The sequence below is a fragment of the Talpa europaea genome (genome assembly GCF_964194135.1).
Source record: "Talpa europaea genome assembly, chromosome: 12".
NCBI lineage: Eukaryota > Metazoa > Chordata > Mammalia > Eulipotyphla > Talpidae > Talpa > Talpa europaea.
In genome coordinates, this window is record NC_140079.1 from 83,810,213 (window position 1) to 83,830,694 (window position 20,482).

Genomic DNA, 20,482 nt, shown 5'->3' on the forward strand with positions numbered 1-20,482 from the left:
CCCTCAGAGAGAGTGATCTGAGAGAGAACAAAGAGGAAGCAAGAATACCTTTTATGACCTAGTCCTAGAAGTGATACCTTATCATCTCTGCCACTTTCTATTTGTTAGGAGTGAGTCACTCAGTCCAATCCATGCTCAACGGGAATGGAATTAAGTCCCCCCCCCTCCTTTTTTTTTTTTTTTTTTGGTGAGACCCTTGCAGGTGGCTGGGGAAGGAACCTGCAGCTGCAGAGGCTGCAGGCAGCCCCCACAGCCCAGCGCTCAACCTCTGCGCCGCCAGGGGAGGCCCAACTTCCCCTTTTAAGGCAAGTGTCAACTAATTTGTGGATATATCTTCTTAAAATCACCGAAACCATGAAATACAAGGAGGACTGCCCACAAGCTGGTTAATTAGTGTCATCAATTCAAGTGTGTCACATTAGTCCCTGTGTAAGAAAACCAGATGCACTGAAATCATATAGCTTCTAGACAAAATAACTTGATCTATATTCACACCTGTGTAAACAGACCCCCAAATTTCCTCGATATTACCAATAACAGATCAAGAAGATGAAGGGAATGTTTCCAAAACGTAAACAGAAAAAAATTCAGCCATGCTGCAGGAAAGGATCATTTTTCTCTCCCCCCTCTAGAATATTTTCTACTGGTTGTCATATCAGAGGTGACCAAAGAATGCACAGTGAAAAAAACCTAAGAAAAAGTATTACAGAAGTGTGCGAGGCAGTTAATAAGAATATGGCACTTTCCCCTTGGATTTTGTGTTGTTTGTGGCATCTGAGAGCTGGCTCTGACCAGCGACCAGTGCAGTGTCACAGGAACAAAAGGGCCCTACACTCAAGGCTTCCTACCCCGCTGGCACTATCCTCCGATTTTCAATGTTATCTTTGAATTTGTGCTTTGCAAACGAGGCTTTGCAAATGAGATGATGGAGCATGCAACAGAGGGGTGGAGTGTTGGCCCCGCCATGGTTCCATTCTTGCCGCTGCCTGCAGACGGGGTCCTGGCTGCCTGCCCCTCTGTGCCCCGCCACCGTCCCCTTCCATGAGGGCCTGGGTCTAAGGGCACAATGGCTCGAGCTGGGTCACAGTGGGGCGGACTTCGTTGCAAATATGAAAGAAAACTGCTGGCACTCGAGGGAAAACCGGGCATCTGGCAGCAGGAAGAAGAAACATGACTGGGCGCTCGGGACCCAGGCCGCGAAGCTGCGCCCTGGCCCCGGCCCGCGCGCGGGCGCGGCCCCTTTAAGGGGCGGCACGGGGGCGGGGCCTGGCACCGCCCGCTCTCCCAGACTCCCCCGCGCGCGCGCCGGCAGTTCGGCCACGTCTCTGGCCACGTCGCGCCCGCTTTCGCCATCTTCGCCGCTTCCTTTCAGGGGCCGCCGACGCCTCCTGAGCCACCGAGCCCCGGGGCCACCGCGCTGACAGCCGTCGCCATGAACATCTTCCGGCTCACCGGGGACCTGTCCCACCTGGCGGCCATCGTCATCCTGCTACTGAAGATCTGGAAGACTCGCTCCTGCGCCGGTGAGCGGCCGGGCAAGGCCCCGGGGAAGCTCGGGCGCGGGGCCGGGTCGCCCGAGGAGCTGCCGACCTCGGCCTGCCGGCCGCGCCGGCCTGACACACCCCCTCTGCCGGCCCGCGGCCGGCCGCCTCCAGCAGGGCGCCTGCAGCCCCTCGGGCGGGCGCTCGGGCCCGGGCGGGGTGTCCCTGCTCTGGGCCGCGCTGTGCACTTGGGGCTCTGCCGAACTTGAGCGGTCGGGCGGAGGAAGGCGCCAACCGGACTGCGCGGAACCCTGCTTTCTCGGGGAAGTTTGGAGGGGGGTGCCCGCCAGGGGCGCCCCCGCAGCCCGGCTTTAATGGGCTCTCTCGGCGCGCGGGTCGGGTGTCCTGGACCGGGGTCCAGAGTGCTGGGAGCCGGCGAATCAATGGGACAAGCGGGAGGAGGATGGGCAGGATCGCGGCGGTTTCGGCCTGACGTGGCAGCCAGGCCAGCCTGGGAGGTGGGGCTGGCGCGGGGAGAGGTCATCCCGTCCCCCACTTTGCTCCTTGCAGGACCGGCCCTCAGGTTAAGGTGTCGAGTGAGCACTGTCCCCAGTTTATGCGGGCTTCACCCCAGCGCTTGGGTGCAGGATAGGATCATGCCCGCCACGGGAGGGGGGGTGGGGAGGTCGCTAAGTGAGTTCCTTGGGGGCAGTTAATGCTGTTTTGAGCAACAGAACTGATTTGTCCGATCTGAGCTCCTCCATCTAATAACGGCTGCTCTTAAATCTGCGGCGCCGGGTACCGCGGAGGTTGCCTGCCTCCTGTAACTCCTCACTCCACGTCACCAGTGAGTTGGCGACTCCCTCCCGGGGAGTGCACATTTCACGCATGCTTTGCTGGGAGGCAGTGAGACGCGTCTTTCCAGATATTAGTTGTAAAGTTGTATATTTCACTCATCTTAAAAGCTTAAGAGTGGAGAATTTTAAAGTAATTTGGTAACATTGCTTCAGAGAAATAACTTTTGATGAATTCAAGAACTTTAATTTTGCAGAGGCAGTAAAAGATGGAGTCCTAAAGGACCTGGGTGCAAAGATTCCATTTACCTCATTGAGTTCTAAGAATCTCCACATCTAAAGTTACACCACATCTTTTGAATGCTGTCTTCAGGCCTCACCTGTCTCCCTGGAACATAGCTGAGATCCAGGAAGTAAGCAAAAGACCTTTGAGCAATCAAAATGGATGTTACAAAGTCCATGTACTGAAACCAGCATATCTGGCTTGGAGGTTCTCAAATTTTCACAGTTCTGAGAGGTTCAAATGTGTGATTTTCACTGACAGCAAAATAATTGCAGCAATTGTAGCTGACATTTAAGGGTACTCACTAGGTAATGAGCTAAATGCCTTAAGTGGCTTATCCCATGTAGTCCTTAAAATAACCTTATGAATTGTTCTTTTGTCCTCATTCTGTGAGGGAAGAAGCTGAGATTAAAGGAGGTGAGGAAATTAGTGGTAAAGAGCCAGGATTGAAACACAGGCAAGCAGTAACTCTCCATTAAGGATTTCTGTCTACTTTGATGTCAGACCCATAGTTTAGGGCACTTTTTTATTACACTAAGAAAATGTTATTTTCCATGTTTTATTGAGATATAATTGACTTGTTATGTTGTATTAGTTTGGGGTTTGATACATGTAACAAAATATGTACCACATTAAGTTTGGTTAACATCACCACCCACACTTGCGGTGTTTTCTTCTTGTAATGAGAATTTTAAAGATGTATTCTTTTTTTTTTTTTTAATAGAGGCATGCTTTATTTATTTATTTATTTTTATTTATTTGTTTGTTTAGACATGCACTGGGTACAGTCAGAAGCGCGGGAGGGTGAGAGAATTCACCAGAGCCAGAGCGGGGAGCAGAGCAGGCAGAGGGACCGAGGTACACTGCTGAGGGGAGCAGCGGGCGGCAGGAGAGGTCTGCGCACCATGTGGGATCCTCCTCCGGTGGCCGGGGATTGAACCGGCAGCTTCGCAACCCAGCGCTCAACCGCTGCGCCATCGGAGAGGCCCTTAAAGATGTATTCTTTAGTGTTAGGCATCCTGTCTCCTAAATGTGTCTAAAAACTAAGATGTATGAGAGAATTCAGTGCTACTCTGTAAATAGAATTCTTAAGGGGACCTCCTTAGAATTCTTAAGGAGAAGGTGAAAGGGCATGATGTTTTGTTTGTTTTTTAACGTTCACTATTTTCATTTGGGATATTAGGAACATTTAGGAAAATATAAAATACCAGAGCCAAAATAATGTGGACAATAAATTAAGTTCATGTGAGTTTGCCAAGTATTCCTATAGTTAACTGTAGTTATAGGCCATTGTTAATCTAATTTCATCCTCAGGCTTAGGATTGTTTTAGTTCTTGTACATGAGATTTGACATTTTAAATATCAAAATCATCAGAATTTAGCACCAAATTTAACTACCAGCTTTGTTTTTCCATCCTAAATTATAGAAATTGTTTAGAGACTATTGAAGGAGTAAGAATTTGATATGAGTTTCTCAAATAACTGGAGTCATCCAGGTTGTGTTTCTCGCTTTGAAAATACTGGTTTGAGGTTCACATTAGGATGTTGGCACATGTTTTGAACATGCCTGCAGCTTCAGAATCATGTTGCTTTTTTCCCTTGGGGTGAGGGATGAGACAGGTCAATGAAGAAGATGGAGACTCTGTTTTCCTTACTGTCTAATTGAGAACATCTGTCTTAAAGGACCTGTGTTAAAGTGGGGGCATGATCTTGGTTTACCTTTGTTTGAATCAGTATTTTCCTGTGGCTGCCATTGCTATTTCAGAGGGATGCCCAAATGAAGTGTGTTTTTCTTATTTCTGAACTGTCATTGCAGCTGGAACCACAATTATCTCTTTATTCTTGTCTTAAACACTGATGTGGATGGCTTTGGGAGAGGAAGACTTGGTTTATAGATGCAGAACGTCCTATCTACGTTTTCCTGCAGGCCGACAGTTACCAACAGAGCTCTATCCATTGGGCTTAAATCACTAGTGCAGTCCTTCTGGGATCCATGACTCCCAGCCCTCCTCCTTTATTCTCTCCCTTTCCCTCCTCCACCTATTGTTTAGATTGCTGTTTCCTGTGGTTATATAGGCTTTAGATTTTTCATCTACCAAACATGAAGGGGGCATAGACATTTCACGCATATGCATTTTACATAATCAGTTTATATTTTTTTGAAGCAAATGGAGAACATCTTTTATTGTTGTCATCAAGTTTGCCATCACATTCCTAGCACCCTTTTTATAGCAGCTGTCACCTTTTCCTCCTCCTAACAATCCCACAAAGTTGGCTTAATTTGTCCCCAATTGATAGGTGAGAAAGTGAGGTTTAGGAAGGACCAATAATGTAATGAGCCCAGTTACCCTAAATGGGGTAACTGAGCTTGAACCTAGACCCTCTGACTCCAAGGTGTCTCCCTAAATCCAAGAGTAGTGTTATGAAGTGGTTTCTAACTATGGGGCTACTGGTTCCAGAGAAAGTTAGCTGGCCTTTAGGAAAGTAGATAACTCCTTTGAGATAGTGGTTACCATGAGCTCACCCTTGCTGAGAGCCACTGTGAAGATTATCCTGGTGGTCTGGCCTACAGAGTTTGGAAGCATCCCCAGTGTGTGACCAGGACAAAAATAATTCATGGAAACTTTTCTCTTTGGTTGAAGGTTCTATTTTATAAGGCAATGGGAATATAAGAAACTTTTCACTTGGCACTTAAAGTAACATACACAGTGTATAATTGTGGGCTTTTATTCAGTGATTATTCTGTGAGAGCTTTTTACCTGATAGCCTTTGCATGCTTTGATCCCAAGACAGAACTGACCTTGGGAGCAGGATTCCCCCCAGAAGGAGATTCCTGCCCCTGCTCTGTCTTCAGTTAGGACCCGTGCCTTGCTCTGAAGGCAGGAAAGGTTTCTTGTTTTAAAAGAAAAAGTTACTTCTTATTAATCAAGTTCACAGGCAGGGAAAAGAGAGTAAAGTGATAGAAGCATCCTCAGATTCCCATCATGGTGGCTCCTGTGTGGATTCTGTACCGCTGGATAAGCTCCAGGCCACATGCCTGCTCCTCTAGCCATGCTCTGCCCAAGGAGTTTGCCCACCCTCTCATGGTAGTTAATTAGGGCAGGGCCCAAAGCACACTGTCTGTTTACCGTGATAGAGACACAGAATGACTTAAGAACTGTTTGAAAGTATTATCCAGAAAAATTGCAAAATGAGAATTTACCCCATGACATGAAATAAAATATATTCCATTTTCTTTTGTTCACTTGTTTATCCACTCAGCATATATTTTCTTAGCCCTGCTATGTGTTAGACCGAGTGCTCAGCACAGAGAATAAAAAATGGAAAAAGTCATGACCCCAGCCTTTGGAAAGTTTGGTGTCTGGTGCGGGGTATAGGAGAGGGGAGACAGGCCATCAGATTATCACGGTGTGTTTTTATAAGTACTGTAATGGAGAGCAGTGGCTGGCATGAAGCAGTTCCCATTGTGTACTTGCTGAATGAATAAATAGTACCAAGGAAGGCTGTCTTCAAAGATGACTTCCCAGAGGAAGTGATGTGTGAGTTGGGCCTCAGAGGCGCGCGTAGTAAAAGCAATAGGATAGTCCCTGACGGTTAGCATAGGAATGCTGACAATGGCAAAATTTCCCATATGCCTACTGCCAAAATCCCATTAGAACAAAGCCCTTATAACAAAAATGCCATGAGTGCCCTATAATTTTTCATTTAAAGTGTTAGAACTATATAGGAAATTTATCTTTCAAGGCTTCAATGTCGTATGTGACCCACACATGCTCCCTATCCTTCTTGTCCTCTGTCTCCCTGGTTTTATGTCACTGGCATCCCCATTGTTTCTCCTTTGGAACAGTGATCTTCTATAGGGGAAAAAAGTTTCCCGTTATTGGAGGAAAGTCTAAAAGAAAAGTCTTACTGGCTGTATCTCTACCTTTTGGCCCAGAAATTAGCTACTACTGATAGATTCAGAAGCACAGAAACTGAAAGAAATTTCTTTTAGTTTCTATCTAGGTGTTGGTGAATAGACTGGAACTGCAGTTATTCATATATAAAAAGCAGCTTCTATCCGGACTGACTTTCAGTTACAAAATTGGCTTGTAAAATATTTTTAAACAATGTGATTTTCATGTTCCAGGGGAATAGTGCTAATAATTTGGAAACTGGTATTTCTGCTAAATACCTGCTTACTTAAATATCTGGTGGTGTGAAGTTTGCACTGTAGATGAGGGTGAGTGTGTTCTGATAGCTAGTCAGCCTTTATTTTCCGTAGTGAATTCACTTACTCTCCAACATCCAAAACCCGTATTTCCAGTCTCTTGACATAAATATTTGTTGAAATATAGATGTCAGAAAAGCATGCTTACTATGTGACCTTCTAAACTTCTCCAGCTGAGTCTCCATGAGTCGTGCTCTGGAGGTGGGTTGCTTGTTAGAGGTGGTAGTTTCAAGATGTTAAAAACAGACTGCTGCTCTGATTGGCATAGTTAAAGGTTCCCATTCTTGTGTTGGCATAACATTCAGGAACGTTTTTATGGTAGTATGAAGTTGGTTGGGTGCTGAATCTAAGAGATGGAATTTTAAAAATCAGTGTCCAACTGATGCCCTCACCAGAGAAGTCACCTTGGGAGGCCACACTGCTGTCATGGGGGCTGGATGGAGGTTCTCCACCTGGTTCCTCATCCCCTTAGTCATTGCAGTCCTAAAAAGATTAGTTACTATTTCAGTCCTAGAAAGATTAGTTATCATGAAGTATTGTTTTAAAATGAAAAGTAAGATGCTAAAAGTAACAGACAATTTACAAGTCTAAATAACGAATATCAAATTTATTCCTAGCTGAGGTTACATATTTAAGGATTATAATGTTCATTTGAATGATATACATCCTGGTACATTGGTGATGGCATAAGTAAATCACTTTCCCAGAGCCACTCATCATAGTAAGAGAGAAAAGTTGTTAGATGCTCCCCATGGAAGCAAAAATATTAAGGGAAAGAAAAACTAAAACTGCTCTCATTTATTTAGCATCATCCCAGACATTGGCCTTTGACCCCTGGTGTCTCGCTTACTATATCTGTACGTTATGCACAGCATTATGTACAGAATCATTACACTCTTCAGGGCTTTTCTGATGCTCTCCTTTGTTTCTTCAGGTATTTCTGGAAAAAGCCAACTTCTGTTTGCACTGGTCTTCACAACTCGTTACCTGGATCTTTTTACTTCATTTATTTCATTATATAATACATCTATGAAGGTATGGTATGGCATCCAAGGGGGAATGTATTTTATCCATAATTCACAGGCCCGTGAAAACTGGAGTTTTTGTCAGCTGCATGTTTACTTAAATATCTGCAAGAATAATGTCTAAATATGGTGTTCTTGACTTAAACTTTTAGACCACCTTGTACATGTAACTAGAAATAGAGTTATCACTAAGCCTATTTTTTGTTTTAAAGCAGCATCTACTTAATTAAAGTACTTTGCACACAGAGATTTTGAAATGCTAAGTTCCTCAAGTATGATAAACTTCTAAAGTTCTTGATAACCCCACAAAAAAAAAGGGTGGCAATTATGTTTCAAGCAGTGAGAAATTACAGATTCCCTGGGAAACCCAGCAAGTCAGTTCAGAACAAGGAATGAAAGTGGCTCCTTGCTGCAGTGTCTCATTTTGCTGCTGTGTGAGGGATTTGTGTAGGCATCTCCTCCTTGTTTTTTTATATCTTTCTTAAACTTCTATATGTGCATTTTTTTATTTCTGCTGTGCTTAAGCAGCATTTGCCCTAATTTACTTAGATGTTTATTATTATTATTTTTTTTAAAGATCTATCCATCTATACAAGAACTGGGGTACAGGCCAGATGTGCGGGAGGGTGAGAGGATTCACCAGAGACAGAATGGGGAACAGAATAGGCAGACTGACTGAAAAACACTGCTGAGGGGAGCAGCAGGTGAGATAGGAGAGGTCTGCCCCACCATGTGGGTTGCTCTGTGGCCGGCGGGGATCGAACAAGCACTGCAGAGGCTGTGGACAGCTTCACAGTGCTGCGCTCAACTGCCTGCACCACCAGGGAGGCCCCTTAGATTGTTTTTAAACCCTCTAACTTGCCTTAAGGATTAGTATCCATGATACCTTTAGTGTCCTTGTATTATTCTAAAGACAAATGTTTATTAAAACACAAACTATAGGGCCTCCCAGGTGGCGCAGCAGTTGAGCGCTGGGTTGAGAAGCTGCCCGCGGCTGCGGCGCGGGTTCGATCCCCGGCTGCTCCCCGGCCACTGGAGGAGGGTCCCGCATGGCGCGCAGACCTCTCCTGCCGCCCGCTGCTCCCCTCAGCAGTGTACTTCGGTCCTTCTGCCTGCTCTGCTCCCCGCTCTGACTCTGGTGAATTCTCTCACCCTCCCGCGCTTCTGACTGTACCCAGTGCATGTATAAACAAAACAAACAAACAAACAAACTAAATAAAAAAAAAAAAATGCCTCTATAAAAAAAAAAACACACAAACTATAGGGGGCCTCCCTAGTGTGCAAAGGGTTAAGACACAACCTATGAAGCTATCCACAGCCACCGCAGCGTGAGTTCAATCCCCACGGCGAACAACCCACATGGCGCAGCAGACCTCTCCTGGCTTGCCCGCTGCTCCCCTCAGCAGTGTATTTCAGTCGATCTGCCTGTTCTTTTCCCCACTCTTTCTCTGGTGAAACCTCTCACTCCCCGCACCCCTCTGGCCTGTACCCCAGTTCTTGTATTCATAAATAAATAAATCTTTAAAAAAAAACACCATAAACTGTTTTTGTAGCACCTAACATCTTATAAACCGTGGTGGTACACACTTCACGCTTAGGGAGACCTCTGCTCTTTCACGTGGTCCTTAAGCTCATATAGGCTTGGACACCTTCTAGCACGGAGAACAGGGCAGAAAACCAGCAGGAGACTTACTGTTTGGTGGGGGAGACTAGACCCATCATCAGCAGACAAACTGAAAGACTGCAGCTTGTGATAACTGCTATGAGAGGAAAACATGGGGCAATGATTCTATAAATGCTTGCGGGGCACTAGTGTAGGCGCTTGATTGTTGGTACTCTGTTACTAAGGAATGGCTGTCAGGAACTCCTTAGTGTTCTTAAAAATGGCTAGATCCCTGCTTGTCTAGGAAGTTAAAACTGCAGGTATCAGAAGCAAGTGAGCAAGAATTCCTCCTCTCCCCCTCAGGATACCTCTCTTTCCAAGGAATACTTACTTGGTTCTGATTTCTAAGCATAATCTCCTGAAAATCATAGGAATGACAGGTGAGTTTTGTGTTCTGGTAGCTTTTTATTTTAAATGCAGAGCATTGATCAGAGGAGAAAAACAGTTTCTTTCCCAAGTGACTGCTGAAGCCATGATGGACATAATCTGGCTATAGACTAGGTTCAGGAGGACCCCCCCCAGCTACTGTGAGCTTGAATGGATGTTCTGCTGCAGGAGATTGTATGTATAGATGTATGTGTATTTTGGTTTTATAGGTGACATGCTATTCATATTCATGCGTGTGTGTGTGTGTGTGTGTGTGTGTGTGTGTGTGTGTGAAGAAAACTAACAGTATACAATGGTTGTCTTCCTTGGTTTGTTTAGGCTTTTTTTTTAGTATGGGGTGTGTGTGGGTATGACCAACAATTTTAAACCTTAGAAGTGATGTAATTCACCATACTGGTGGACTAAATTATTTAGCTCTCTCAATAGTTCAGAAAGCATTTGATGAAGAAAAGCTCAAAGTAATAAAATCTCTTAGAAAGCTGATGATAGAAGGAAACTTCTTTAACATAACTAATATGGGCTATACTGTGTCAGAAACTACACTCACATCATACTTAAATTTTGTTGATTTTTTTATTTGCCAATATAACTTCCTGGTGAGATGCCAAGGACTGTTGATTATCTTTGTTATGTTTTGAAGCCTATGATAGCTTGATGATTGCTCTTATTTTCCTATTAAGTCATTTCCCAAATGACTTCCTAATTAAATTGAACAAGTTCCAAAAGATATCCCAGTTGTCGCTGTCCATAAGCTAAGTCTCTTATTTGGTTCTTAGGCCTAAAATTCTGCAATCTGAAAATTGGTGTATTTCAGAATATAAGACTTTTCCTGTGAGTTAGATGAATATGTGGTGTTTGACTTTTTGAATATGAAAGAACATGTAATTTACTAGCTATGCTTTAACAGCTTTACTACTATATGGACAAAATCCATCCCTTGTAGGCAGCAATGTTTCACAAGTTATCACTTACTTTTGGTTTTGCTTTTGTTACATTACCAAAGACAGAATTTCATAGCAACAATCTGAGTGTTCAGTGTTAAATAACAATTTAAGTAAAGCCAGCATTGCCAAGATTAGCATGAGCTACATTGTTTATCTGATCTTTAGGCAAGCACTAAGAAATACCTTCATAACGAAGAGAAGGGCATTGGTTTTGAACTGCATCGACCTTTGTGTTCATTTTTTTCACAAACTGCTATTTTAGTAGTTTAAAATGAGATTAAAAATTAACTGCAGTTTCTACAGTTAAACTTATATTTAACATACGATCCAGCAGTCTTACTCCTAGGTGGGATCCAGGAGAAAAGAAAGCTTGTGTTCACACAAAAGTTTATACATAATTTTTTTTTTAAAGATTTATTTATTTATGCACACAAGAGCTGGGGTACAGGCCAGAGGTGTCAAGGGTGAGAGGATTCACCAGAGACAGAGTGGGGAACAGAACAGGCAGATTGACCTAAGTACACTGCTGAGGGGAGCAGAGAGCGAGACAGGAGAGGTCTGCTGCGCCATGTGGGTATCTCCCTGGCCAGGGATTGAACTCATGCTGCAGAGGCTGCCAACAGCTTCATAGATTGCGTCTTAACCCCTTGCGCCGCCAGGGAGGCCCTATACATAATTGTTTTTTATACATAATTGCAGTTTTATCCACCATTCCCCAAGTTGGAAATAACCCACCTGTCCATGACTGGTAAGTGAATAAACTGGTACTTCCAGGTACCACTCAGTAATAAAATGAAGAAACAGAAACATGCAGCAGCATGGTTGGATCTCAAATGCATTATGCTAACTATAAAAAACCCATTTTAAAGGCAGCATATGCATGGCTCCATTTATGTAGCATTCTCAAAAAGGCAAAACTGCAGTGGCCAATAATAGATTGGCAATTTCCAGCAATTGCGGCTGGGAGTGGGTGGAGACTTGCCTATAGAGGGGCAGCATGAAGAAATTGTTGAGTTGAGGGTATGATAAAATCATTCTGTTAATTGATTGTGGTTTAGGTTATATGACTCATGGAACTGTATGTCCCAAAGAAGTGAATTTTACACTATTTTTTAAATTAAAAATTGATATATAGGGCCTCCCTGGTGGTGCAGGCGGTTGAGCACAGCACTATGAGGCTGTCCGCAGCCTCTGCAGTGCCGGTTCGATCCCCAGTGGCCGCAGAACAACCCACATTGCGCGGCACACCTCTTCTGTCTAGCCCACTGCTCCCCTCAGCAGTGTGTTTTAGTCGTTCTGCCTGTTCTGTACCCTGTTCTGTCTCTGGTGAGTCCTCTCACCCTCCCGCACATCTGGCCTATACCCTAATTCTTGTAAAAATTAAAAAAAATTAAATTAATTGATATATAGATGATGTAGAAAACCAAGGGAGTTGAAACAATTGTATGGTTTTGATGACCTCATATTTTCTCTTTTGTTTTTAGCTTATCTACATTGCCTGCTCCTATGCGACAGTATATTTGATCTACATGAAATTTAAGGCAACCTATGATGGAAATCATGATACCTTCCGAGTCGAGTTTCTGGTGGTCCCTGTGGGAGGCCTCTCGTTTCTAGTCAATCACGATTTCTCGCCTCTCGAGGTTAGTTAAGAAGCCACTTAGTGTTCTCATCCTGGTGCCCTGGGGAAATAGACCTGTTTGCAGATAACGTGTTCTGGTTTTTAAAATTTTTTTAAGTTGGGAAGCTTCTGGTACAACATGCACTATTTAGGGTAAATTAATCATAGACAGAAATTAGCATCCAGATATTTGGGTTCTGCTAACAGCTTATTACCTGACTCTCCTCTAGAATATAAACATGACTTCTTTGGTGTCAAACAGTGGCCTGCCTGTCAGAGTGCTTGGATGGTGTGGTCTCCCAACTCTGACCCAACTGTTGTTTCCTATTCATGGACGGTGTCACACATTGATAACATGTCAGTGAATCCCCGAAGCAACACTGCTGTACTCCTTGCTTGGAGGATGAGTGATTTGCTCTGTCCCCGTCTCTGTTCAGTGCTGTGGCTACTCCTAAGTGCCTTGTCCTCCCTAGTATTCTAGGCTCCATTAGGTTACTGAGCTACTCTGGGCTTTGTGATGGGTGCTGGAGGCACCTGGGTTTTTAACACACTCCAAGGAGTATTCCCAAGTCCTTCTGCCTCCAGAGTTAATAAGGTACCATGTTGGGCAGAGAATTTGCATGATTACAACTCCAAATTATCCCTGGGATTTAACCACTCGAAAAAAGCCTAAATAAGAAAACTAGTGAGAATATTTAACTAGTCTGGAAGGAGACAATTGGTGAGGAAAAATAGCAGTGAGGAAGGGGAAGGAATCTGGCTATCAGTTTTGACTCTGACTGAAGAAATCCACCCTGATTCAGAATAGGACAAGCTTATCCAGGAGAAGCATTATATATGTATGTAGAAAATACACAGAAAATTGCACATGGAAAAACCACACATGGGAGATAAGGTGATAAAAGTGCAAAGGTACAGATGTCTAGGCCACTCAACTGTCATTGGGAATGACCATGCCTCTTAACTGTAGTTCTATTTCTGTGATTTATTAAATTGCTAAGCTACCTGATTCTAGGCTCAGATACTCAGATTCTTTTTATGCTGCTCCCCCATAAAGCTAGGGTATTTCCCGTGAGTTCACAGTGGGTCCTAGATGCTAACCAAAGCTGCACTTTCTCTTACAGATTTTGTGGACCTTCTCCATCTATCTGGAATCGGTGGCTATCCTTCCACAGCTCTTCATGATCAGCAAGACCGGGGAGGCAGAGACCATCACCACCCATTACCTGTTTTTCCTGGGCCTCTACCGTGCTTTGTATCTCGTCAACTGGATCTGGCGCTTCTACTTTGAGGGTTTCTTTGACCTCATCGCTGTGGTGGCCGGTGTTGTCCAGACCATTCTCTACTGTGACTTCTTTTACTTGTATATAACAAAAGGTATGTTGGGCCATGCCAGGCTTGCTTTGTCCCACAGCCCTGTGTGCTTTGGGGCGCTCCTTTGCTCCTAGTCAGTCACTAGTTCATAAATCAGGACTGGCTTCAGAAAAACATTTTAATGACTGTCAAAATCCTGGGTTAGGGTTTTTAGTCTTTTTCTCTTACTGAGCTGTTTTTCTGCAGTGGCATGCTTTCATGGTAAAAAATTCAATCAAAATGAATAATTTTGAAGACAGTCTCCTGAAATCCTACCATTCAGAGAAAATTACTGTTAATGTTTTTATGTCAATAAATATTTCTTTATGTGCGTTACCAAATTTACTTAGTCCCCTGTTTATGGGTATTTAAGCTATTACTGATTTGCTTCTTTTGAAATACAGTGCTTAAATTAGCATTCTTGTATATGTATATATTTGCATTGAGGTGAGTGTGGAACATATGAACTTAACAAAAATATGGCAAAAGCCATGTCCTTGCTTAAAAAAAAATGAGGCATAGTATATGCATACAAATGTATGCATATAGCTTTAGAGGATGCAGGGGTCCCTGGAACCCACTAAAGACCACAAGATAAGAATCCCTGCTGTAATATAAAATTCCTAGTAGTGGAATATATCATCTCCCTTTTCTTTTAAATGATGGCCAAGATTTCGTAGACATCTCTACATAATAGTTATATTTTAATATGTGTTGACCAGAGAGGAAAGTGATTATACCAAAAAGCTTCTGTGAACTTAATAGGAATTTCAGTCCTATTTGTATTTTCATATATAATTGCTATGTCAGGTACACTAATAAAATACCCATATTGATGTGAGGTGATAATGTATCAACTAGATGGTGGAAGTTCTTTAACGATAAAAACATATATCAAATCACCATGATGTTCCCTTTAAGTGTTTTACAATTTTTTTATTCATTATACCTCAGTAAAGCTGAGGTCATCAGCTTTAATTATTTAAAATCATCTACAAATGATTTAATTTAAATAAAACAAGAAAATGTCAGTCTGTATGTGCATGACTTTTTCATAGATCAAGGGCTTCATTTATTGACACCAAAATCAAATGACTATTTGTTACCAAAAGACTGTTTCTGGGCTCTTTGCTAATGTAGTGTCTTGTAGGACGAGGAAGCAGGAAACTCAGCTTGTCAATATCTGCAACCTTTTGTTTTCTTTTCCTCTCTTTAAAATTCTAGTGCTCAAGGGAAAGAAGCTCAGTCTGCCAGCGTAAGTGCCAAAGACCATCACCAGCATCTGTCCTTCAGGGTGCTCGGACAGAATTCTTACCACAGCAAAGGCACAAGATGCTTGATATGGAAAACCAGAAACTTCACTCTTGTTGCAGATCGTCATCAGTGGCTCTGTAATACCCGGAGGAAAAGAACCAGAGGTTTCTGTTTGATGCATCTTGCCTTATCTTTTTTTATTACTATGTACAAAGATTTTTTTACACAAAGAAACTTAATGCTGTATTAATAAATTCAGTGTGTAGCTTCAATTGGGGTACTTCCAAAAGTGAAGGTTTTGTGAGGAATAAGTGCAAACTTTTTTTTAATTCTTTGAATTTGTTGATTTTTTTTGTCTGCAATGAAATTGTACTCCTTGATGTTTGGTAGATTATATATATTCTTGGATCTAGCAAACTTACATTCCACTATATTTATTTTTTGCCAAGAGCTGAGTTAATATTTGTTGAAATTTGAGGCACTATCTTCAATTTGGTATATCTGTTCAAATTTCTTCGCACCTGATGTGGAAATCCTTTCTTGGACATCAAAACACTACAGTTAAGGCTGTTAAGGATGGCTTACAAGTCTTAACAGTTTGCATTACCAAACTAAGATTCTAAATGTAGCAGAGTGTCATTGAGAGTCACCAAAGGCGCCTGCCTTCCTCCCCTGCTAAGAGGTGTCAGTTTAAGACTGTCTCAAGGGTGTCGGAAAACTCAGTGGGCAGAGGTTCTGGGCTGCTTGCCATTTGAGTGCAGGACTCAAGGGACATTTATGACTATTTAGGATCTAGGACTTGACTCCTTTGAGGAATGAAAGACATGTAGTTACCTGTGACTTTAATTTACAATTCAAAAAAATTCCTACAACCATGTCCATGCTTAGATTCAAAATGTCCTTCATATTGCTTTCGGGTAGTAATGATTCACATTTTTTCTTTAATTGGCAATACCAATTGCCATTTCTTATATGCTTTCATTTTTTTTTTTTTGTTTTTACTAAGCTCTTGCATGATTTATCTTGTGTTACCATCCTAAATAAACATTTTATTAAATATAGAATAAATTGTCTTTTTTGCGAATTAGGCTTTTGGAACATCCTATGTCAGGATGATATTTTTTCGGTTTTTCAATTGGCCATAAGTACTCTTTCGAGATGCAAACAGTTATTATCCATTTAATAATGTAAAACCTGTTTTTTTCTGGGAAAATTGGTATTTCCCTCCCATTTCTGCCATTATATTGATTTACTACATTTTTTTGATTTATGCAAAAGTATCTGACTTTGTTTTTATGCGATGCACCATAAATGTTAAAGTGTTGAGTTCTAACAGTGCTTACTATAAGGAGGATGTAATTTTTGCTTGCTGCATTAAAATACCTTGTGGAAGAAGGGAGCTGGGTGGGTTTTATTTTGATGTAGTGTATCTCTTAGTATTTTTCTACATTGGCAGTGTAATTCTGTCTTTCTCATTTTGCTTTCCCCCTTGCCTCATGTTTTTCTTTTGTGCATCAAGAGTATCTTTCTTTCCAGCATCTTAGTCTTGTTTTAGTTTCTGTTTTCATTCTCCTTTGAAGATTCTGAGAGTGTGGAAGAAGGTTGGAAAATCCCATCATAAGTAGGACAGACTGTTTGCTGCCCACACTCAGGGTGGGTGGGGGGCTCACATCAGTTTTTGTGCATGTAAATCAAACAAGCTGGGATCACTGATTGGAGAGCACAATTACTAGAACAAGGATCTGGGACCTCAGCACACCGCCTGACTTACGAAGTATCCATGTCTTCTCTAGTTGTTCTACCCAAGTACAGATAAAACTAAGATGTTACCACCATTTTGTAGCCAACCAGGATGACATCTTAATAATAGTGTGCCTGCGTGGAGATGTGGGACTGGGCAGAGTCCTTGCACATGTTGGAAGCAAAGGCCTTGTATGACACGCCTTATGAAGCACTGTTTCAGAGTTACTTTCACTTCCTGAATAAAGGTTATCAGGTAATTAATATTTTTTTAACCAAGCTGCTTTATTTGTGTGAGTGGTTTCTTTTTAATGTAGATAGTAAGAGAAATAAAGTTAATAGATTGCCCCACTAAGTGATGACTCCATAAAAACCTGCTGGCTCTTGGATGCTTACAAACACCAATTCAGCCCCTGTCCATCTTGTTCCTTCACAGAGCAAATGACATTTCATGCTTCCTTATAGTTTGATCAAGAGAGGAGTAGGTAGAGAAATAGGTGACCAAAAAAGAGTTGCAGGTTGAAAGGCTTTGCTAGAGAACATACCTCCCAACCTTTTAAGATGCCACGAGATTGGATACTTTCTTGAAAGGAACAGGCAAAGATCTTGTTTCAGTAGAAATTCTAAGTGATTTCCGGTAACCTTAAGTAGAAAAACAAAAACTTTTTATAGGGCCTCCCCGGTGGCGCAGCGGTTGAGCGCTGGGTTGCGAAGCTGCCCGCAGCCTCTGTGGCGCGGGTTCGATCCCCGGCTGCTCCCCGGCCACCAGAGGAGGGTCCCACATGGCGCGCAGACCTCTCCTGCCGCCCGCTGCTCCCCTCAGCAGTGTACTTCGGTCCTTCTGCCTGCTCTGCTCCCCGCTGTGGCTCTGGTGAATTCTCTCGCCCTCCCGCGCTTCTGACTGTACCCAGTGCATGTATAAACAAACAAACAAATAAATAAAATAAAATAAAACATGCCTCTATTAAAAAAAAAAAAACTTATTAAAAAAAATTTTTATATTAAGAGTCTTAGTTTCCCACAATCTAACTCTGACTTTGGGTTTAACATGAGCCTCCTTCCCCTCAGTTACATCTAGGACTTCTGCCATAGGTCACCCTGCTGCCACAGGGTTACACTGAGATGTCATGTTGAGACAGCAGATTGCAGTGCAATTAAGTGCTCAGCTCTTTGATGGGCCCATTCTCCCTTCCTTCCTGCCTTGAAAGCTGGCTGAGAACAGGTTTTGGCCCATTTGATGACAAAAGTCAGTTTTGCTCTTACTAGGAGGGCAATTCATGGATAGAAAGTGACTCCTAGGTACTTTTCAAAACCACCCATCTGAAGTAAGCCAATAATGGATGAGTGGATTGGGGCTTTGGGTTTTTTTCCTGTATTCTTTCGCCCTCTGGTGGTGAACATGGAATTTTCAAGGAACCTGCGGTTGGCCAAGGATTCCCTAAACCCCAGACTGGCAATAAATTAGCTTTGTAGCATGGAACCTTGTGCAGGTGCTGTGGGTGTTTCTCTTCCAGTTCTGAAACAATTCCTTCTTTGAACCCTGCAATTTAAAAGTAAGTTTCAACATAAAATTAGCACTCATCCTTTTAAATAATGACAAGGGTACTGTTTTAAAATAGTAGATTGTAATACTCCAATCTCTACTCCCAGTAAGTTTAGGCACTTAAAAGGTGAGAGTCTTCAGGCAAACACTAAACTACACTTGACTCTATTATCAAAACAGGATGGGGGGCCTCCCCTGGTGGTGCATCGGTTGAGCGCTGGGCTGCGAAGCTGCCTGCAGCCTCTGTAGCGCCGGTTCGATCCCCGGCCGCCGGCGAGGGTCCCACATGGCACGACAGACCTCTCCTGCCGTGCCTGCTGCTCCCCTCAGCAGTGTATTTCTTCTTCAGTCTGCCTTATCTGTTCCCTACTCTGGCTCTGATGAATTCTCTCACCCTCTCGCGCTTCTGACTGTACCCAGTGCTTGTATAAATAAATAAATAAATACATCTTAAAAAAAAAAAAAAAACAGGATGGGAATACAGAACCTACTTACACATCTAATGAAGTTTCTAAGATAAATGGTCCTGTAATAGGGAAATCAGTGTGCCCTGAAACTAAAATAGTGATTTGTTTACTTCGAGTACTAAGAACTGAGTATCTCGGGACTTTAAAGAATGCTTGGAGAAACAACAATCCAAGTTCCTGAAAGATCATCTGAGTAACCCCTCCTAACAAAAAAATAGCAACAAAAATTAAATGTAAGGAGGCTAATTTTACTCAGTGTCAGATTTTACCCAAATTTAAAAACAGGTCCTAGAAGGAGAAATAGGGGATATGAATCAATTGATTTGGAACAATGAGTAACAAATCAGTACATCCAAATTAATGTGAAGATAAAATGAAATGCCAAGAATGTCTCTGAAAGGTACTTACTTAGTAATTTGCAAATCATTAGTGAAAATAACCTGAAAGTAAAGCGGAGAAAGATAAAGTTTTTTCCCAAAATTCAAGCCGGTAAATATGACAGCATGCTACCCCTTTTCAAATCTGAATTGTGGGGCCTCCCTGGTGGCTCAAGGGGTTAAGACTCAGCACTATGAAGCTATCAGCAGCCAGGGCAGCATGAGTTCGATTCCTAGCCAGGGAGCTGACCCACGTGGGGTAGCAGACCTTTCCTGTCTCACCCCCTGCTCCCCTCAGCAGTGTATTTCAGTCACTCTCCCTGTTCTGCTCCCCACTCTTGTCTCTGGTGAATCCTCTCATCGCCCCCCGCCCCATACCACTGGCCTACACCCCAGTTCTTATATGCATAAATATATAAAAATAAACCTTTAAAAAGTCATGATGCATCAGTTATGTTTTTAAGTGCTCTGCTTTGACTTGGATATTTCATTTTGGAAATAGCAATTTTTTTTTTAAATAGGTATTTCTAAAGATCTATTTTTAAATAACTTTTTAATAGCAGAAAGTTGAAAAACCTGTATCTAAAATAAGGGAATGAACATGTGTTGTATGAGATACCCACATGATGGCGTGTTTTGAAATAGGTCTAATTCAGTCAATGTAATAACATGCATGGGAATGGCAGGATATATTTGCAGTTATTAGAGCTATACAAAATACACTTACTTTTTAAAAAATGTATATACTACCTCTGAAATTATAGCTCTGTAGGTGGTTATTGTTTGTAACATTAGGCATATCTTTACTAAAAAGTTTATTTAGAAGCATGATCTTACTGCTAAGCCTTACAAATCCTATTATCAAAAAGGAACTACATTTCAGTGGACGTGTGAGCACAACATTCTGACTTCATTTAATTAACATTCTTCTTCCAGATTGCACTTTCTTCTTAGGGAGGTCTTCCCTCACCTCTTTGATTAAGTCACTTCTAGCCACACCAATACCCAATAAATATTTCTCTTACGGATGATTTTTTTTTCCCCATAAAAACCTGGCAACTCTGCTATTTATGGCTTCCTATATCATTTTCACAACCAGCAATACAATTTCAATATTACATTTAATTGTTTAACCCTGACGTTACACGCTCTAGAAAATACATGAAGGAACTTCAGACTTACAAAATGTCGACATTTAATGCATTTGCTCATCAAGTATTTCATGTACATAACTGAGAACAAGATGGACTAGGTGCCTGTGCTCATAAAACTTAACCCCTGAGATGAAAGAAGTAATAAACATGTGATACAATGGCAGGGAGTGACTAAGTGCTAAGGCT

General features: G+C 42.3%; 1 protein-coding gene across 1 annotated transcript; it reads left to right on the forward strand.

Annotated features, from left to right (window-relative positions):
- Window positions 1–1,432: 1,432 nt before the first annotated feature.
- Window positions 1,433–15,020, forward strand: KDELR2 (KDEL endoplasmic reticulum protein retention receptor 2; the record flags this gene model as incomplete). Its single annotated transcript, XM_084249751.1, has 5 exons — window positions 1,433–1,523; window positions 7,703–7,803; window positions 12,272–12,430; window positions 13,533–13,785; window positions 14,986–15,020. 5 exons carry the CDS (start codon window positions 1,433–1,435, stop codon window positions 15,018–15,020), a joined length of 639 nt encoding a protein of 212 aa, XP_084105877.1.
- Window positions 15,021–20,482: the final 5,462 nt, after the last annotated feature.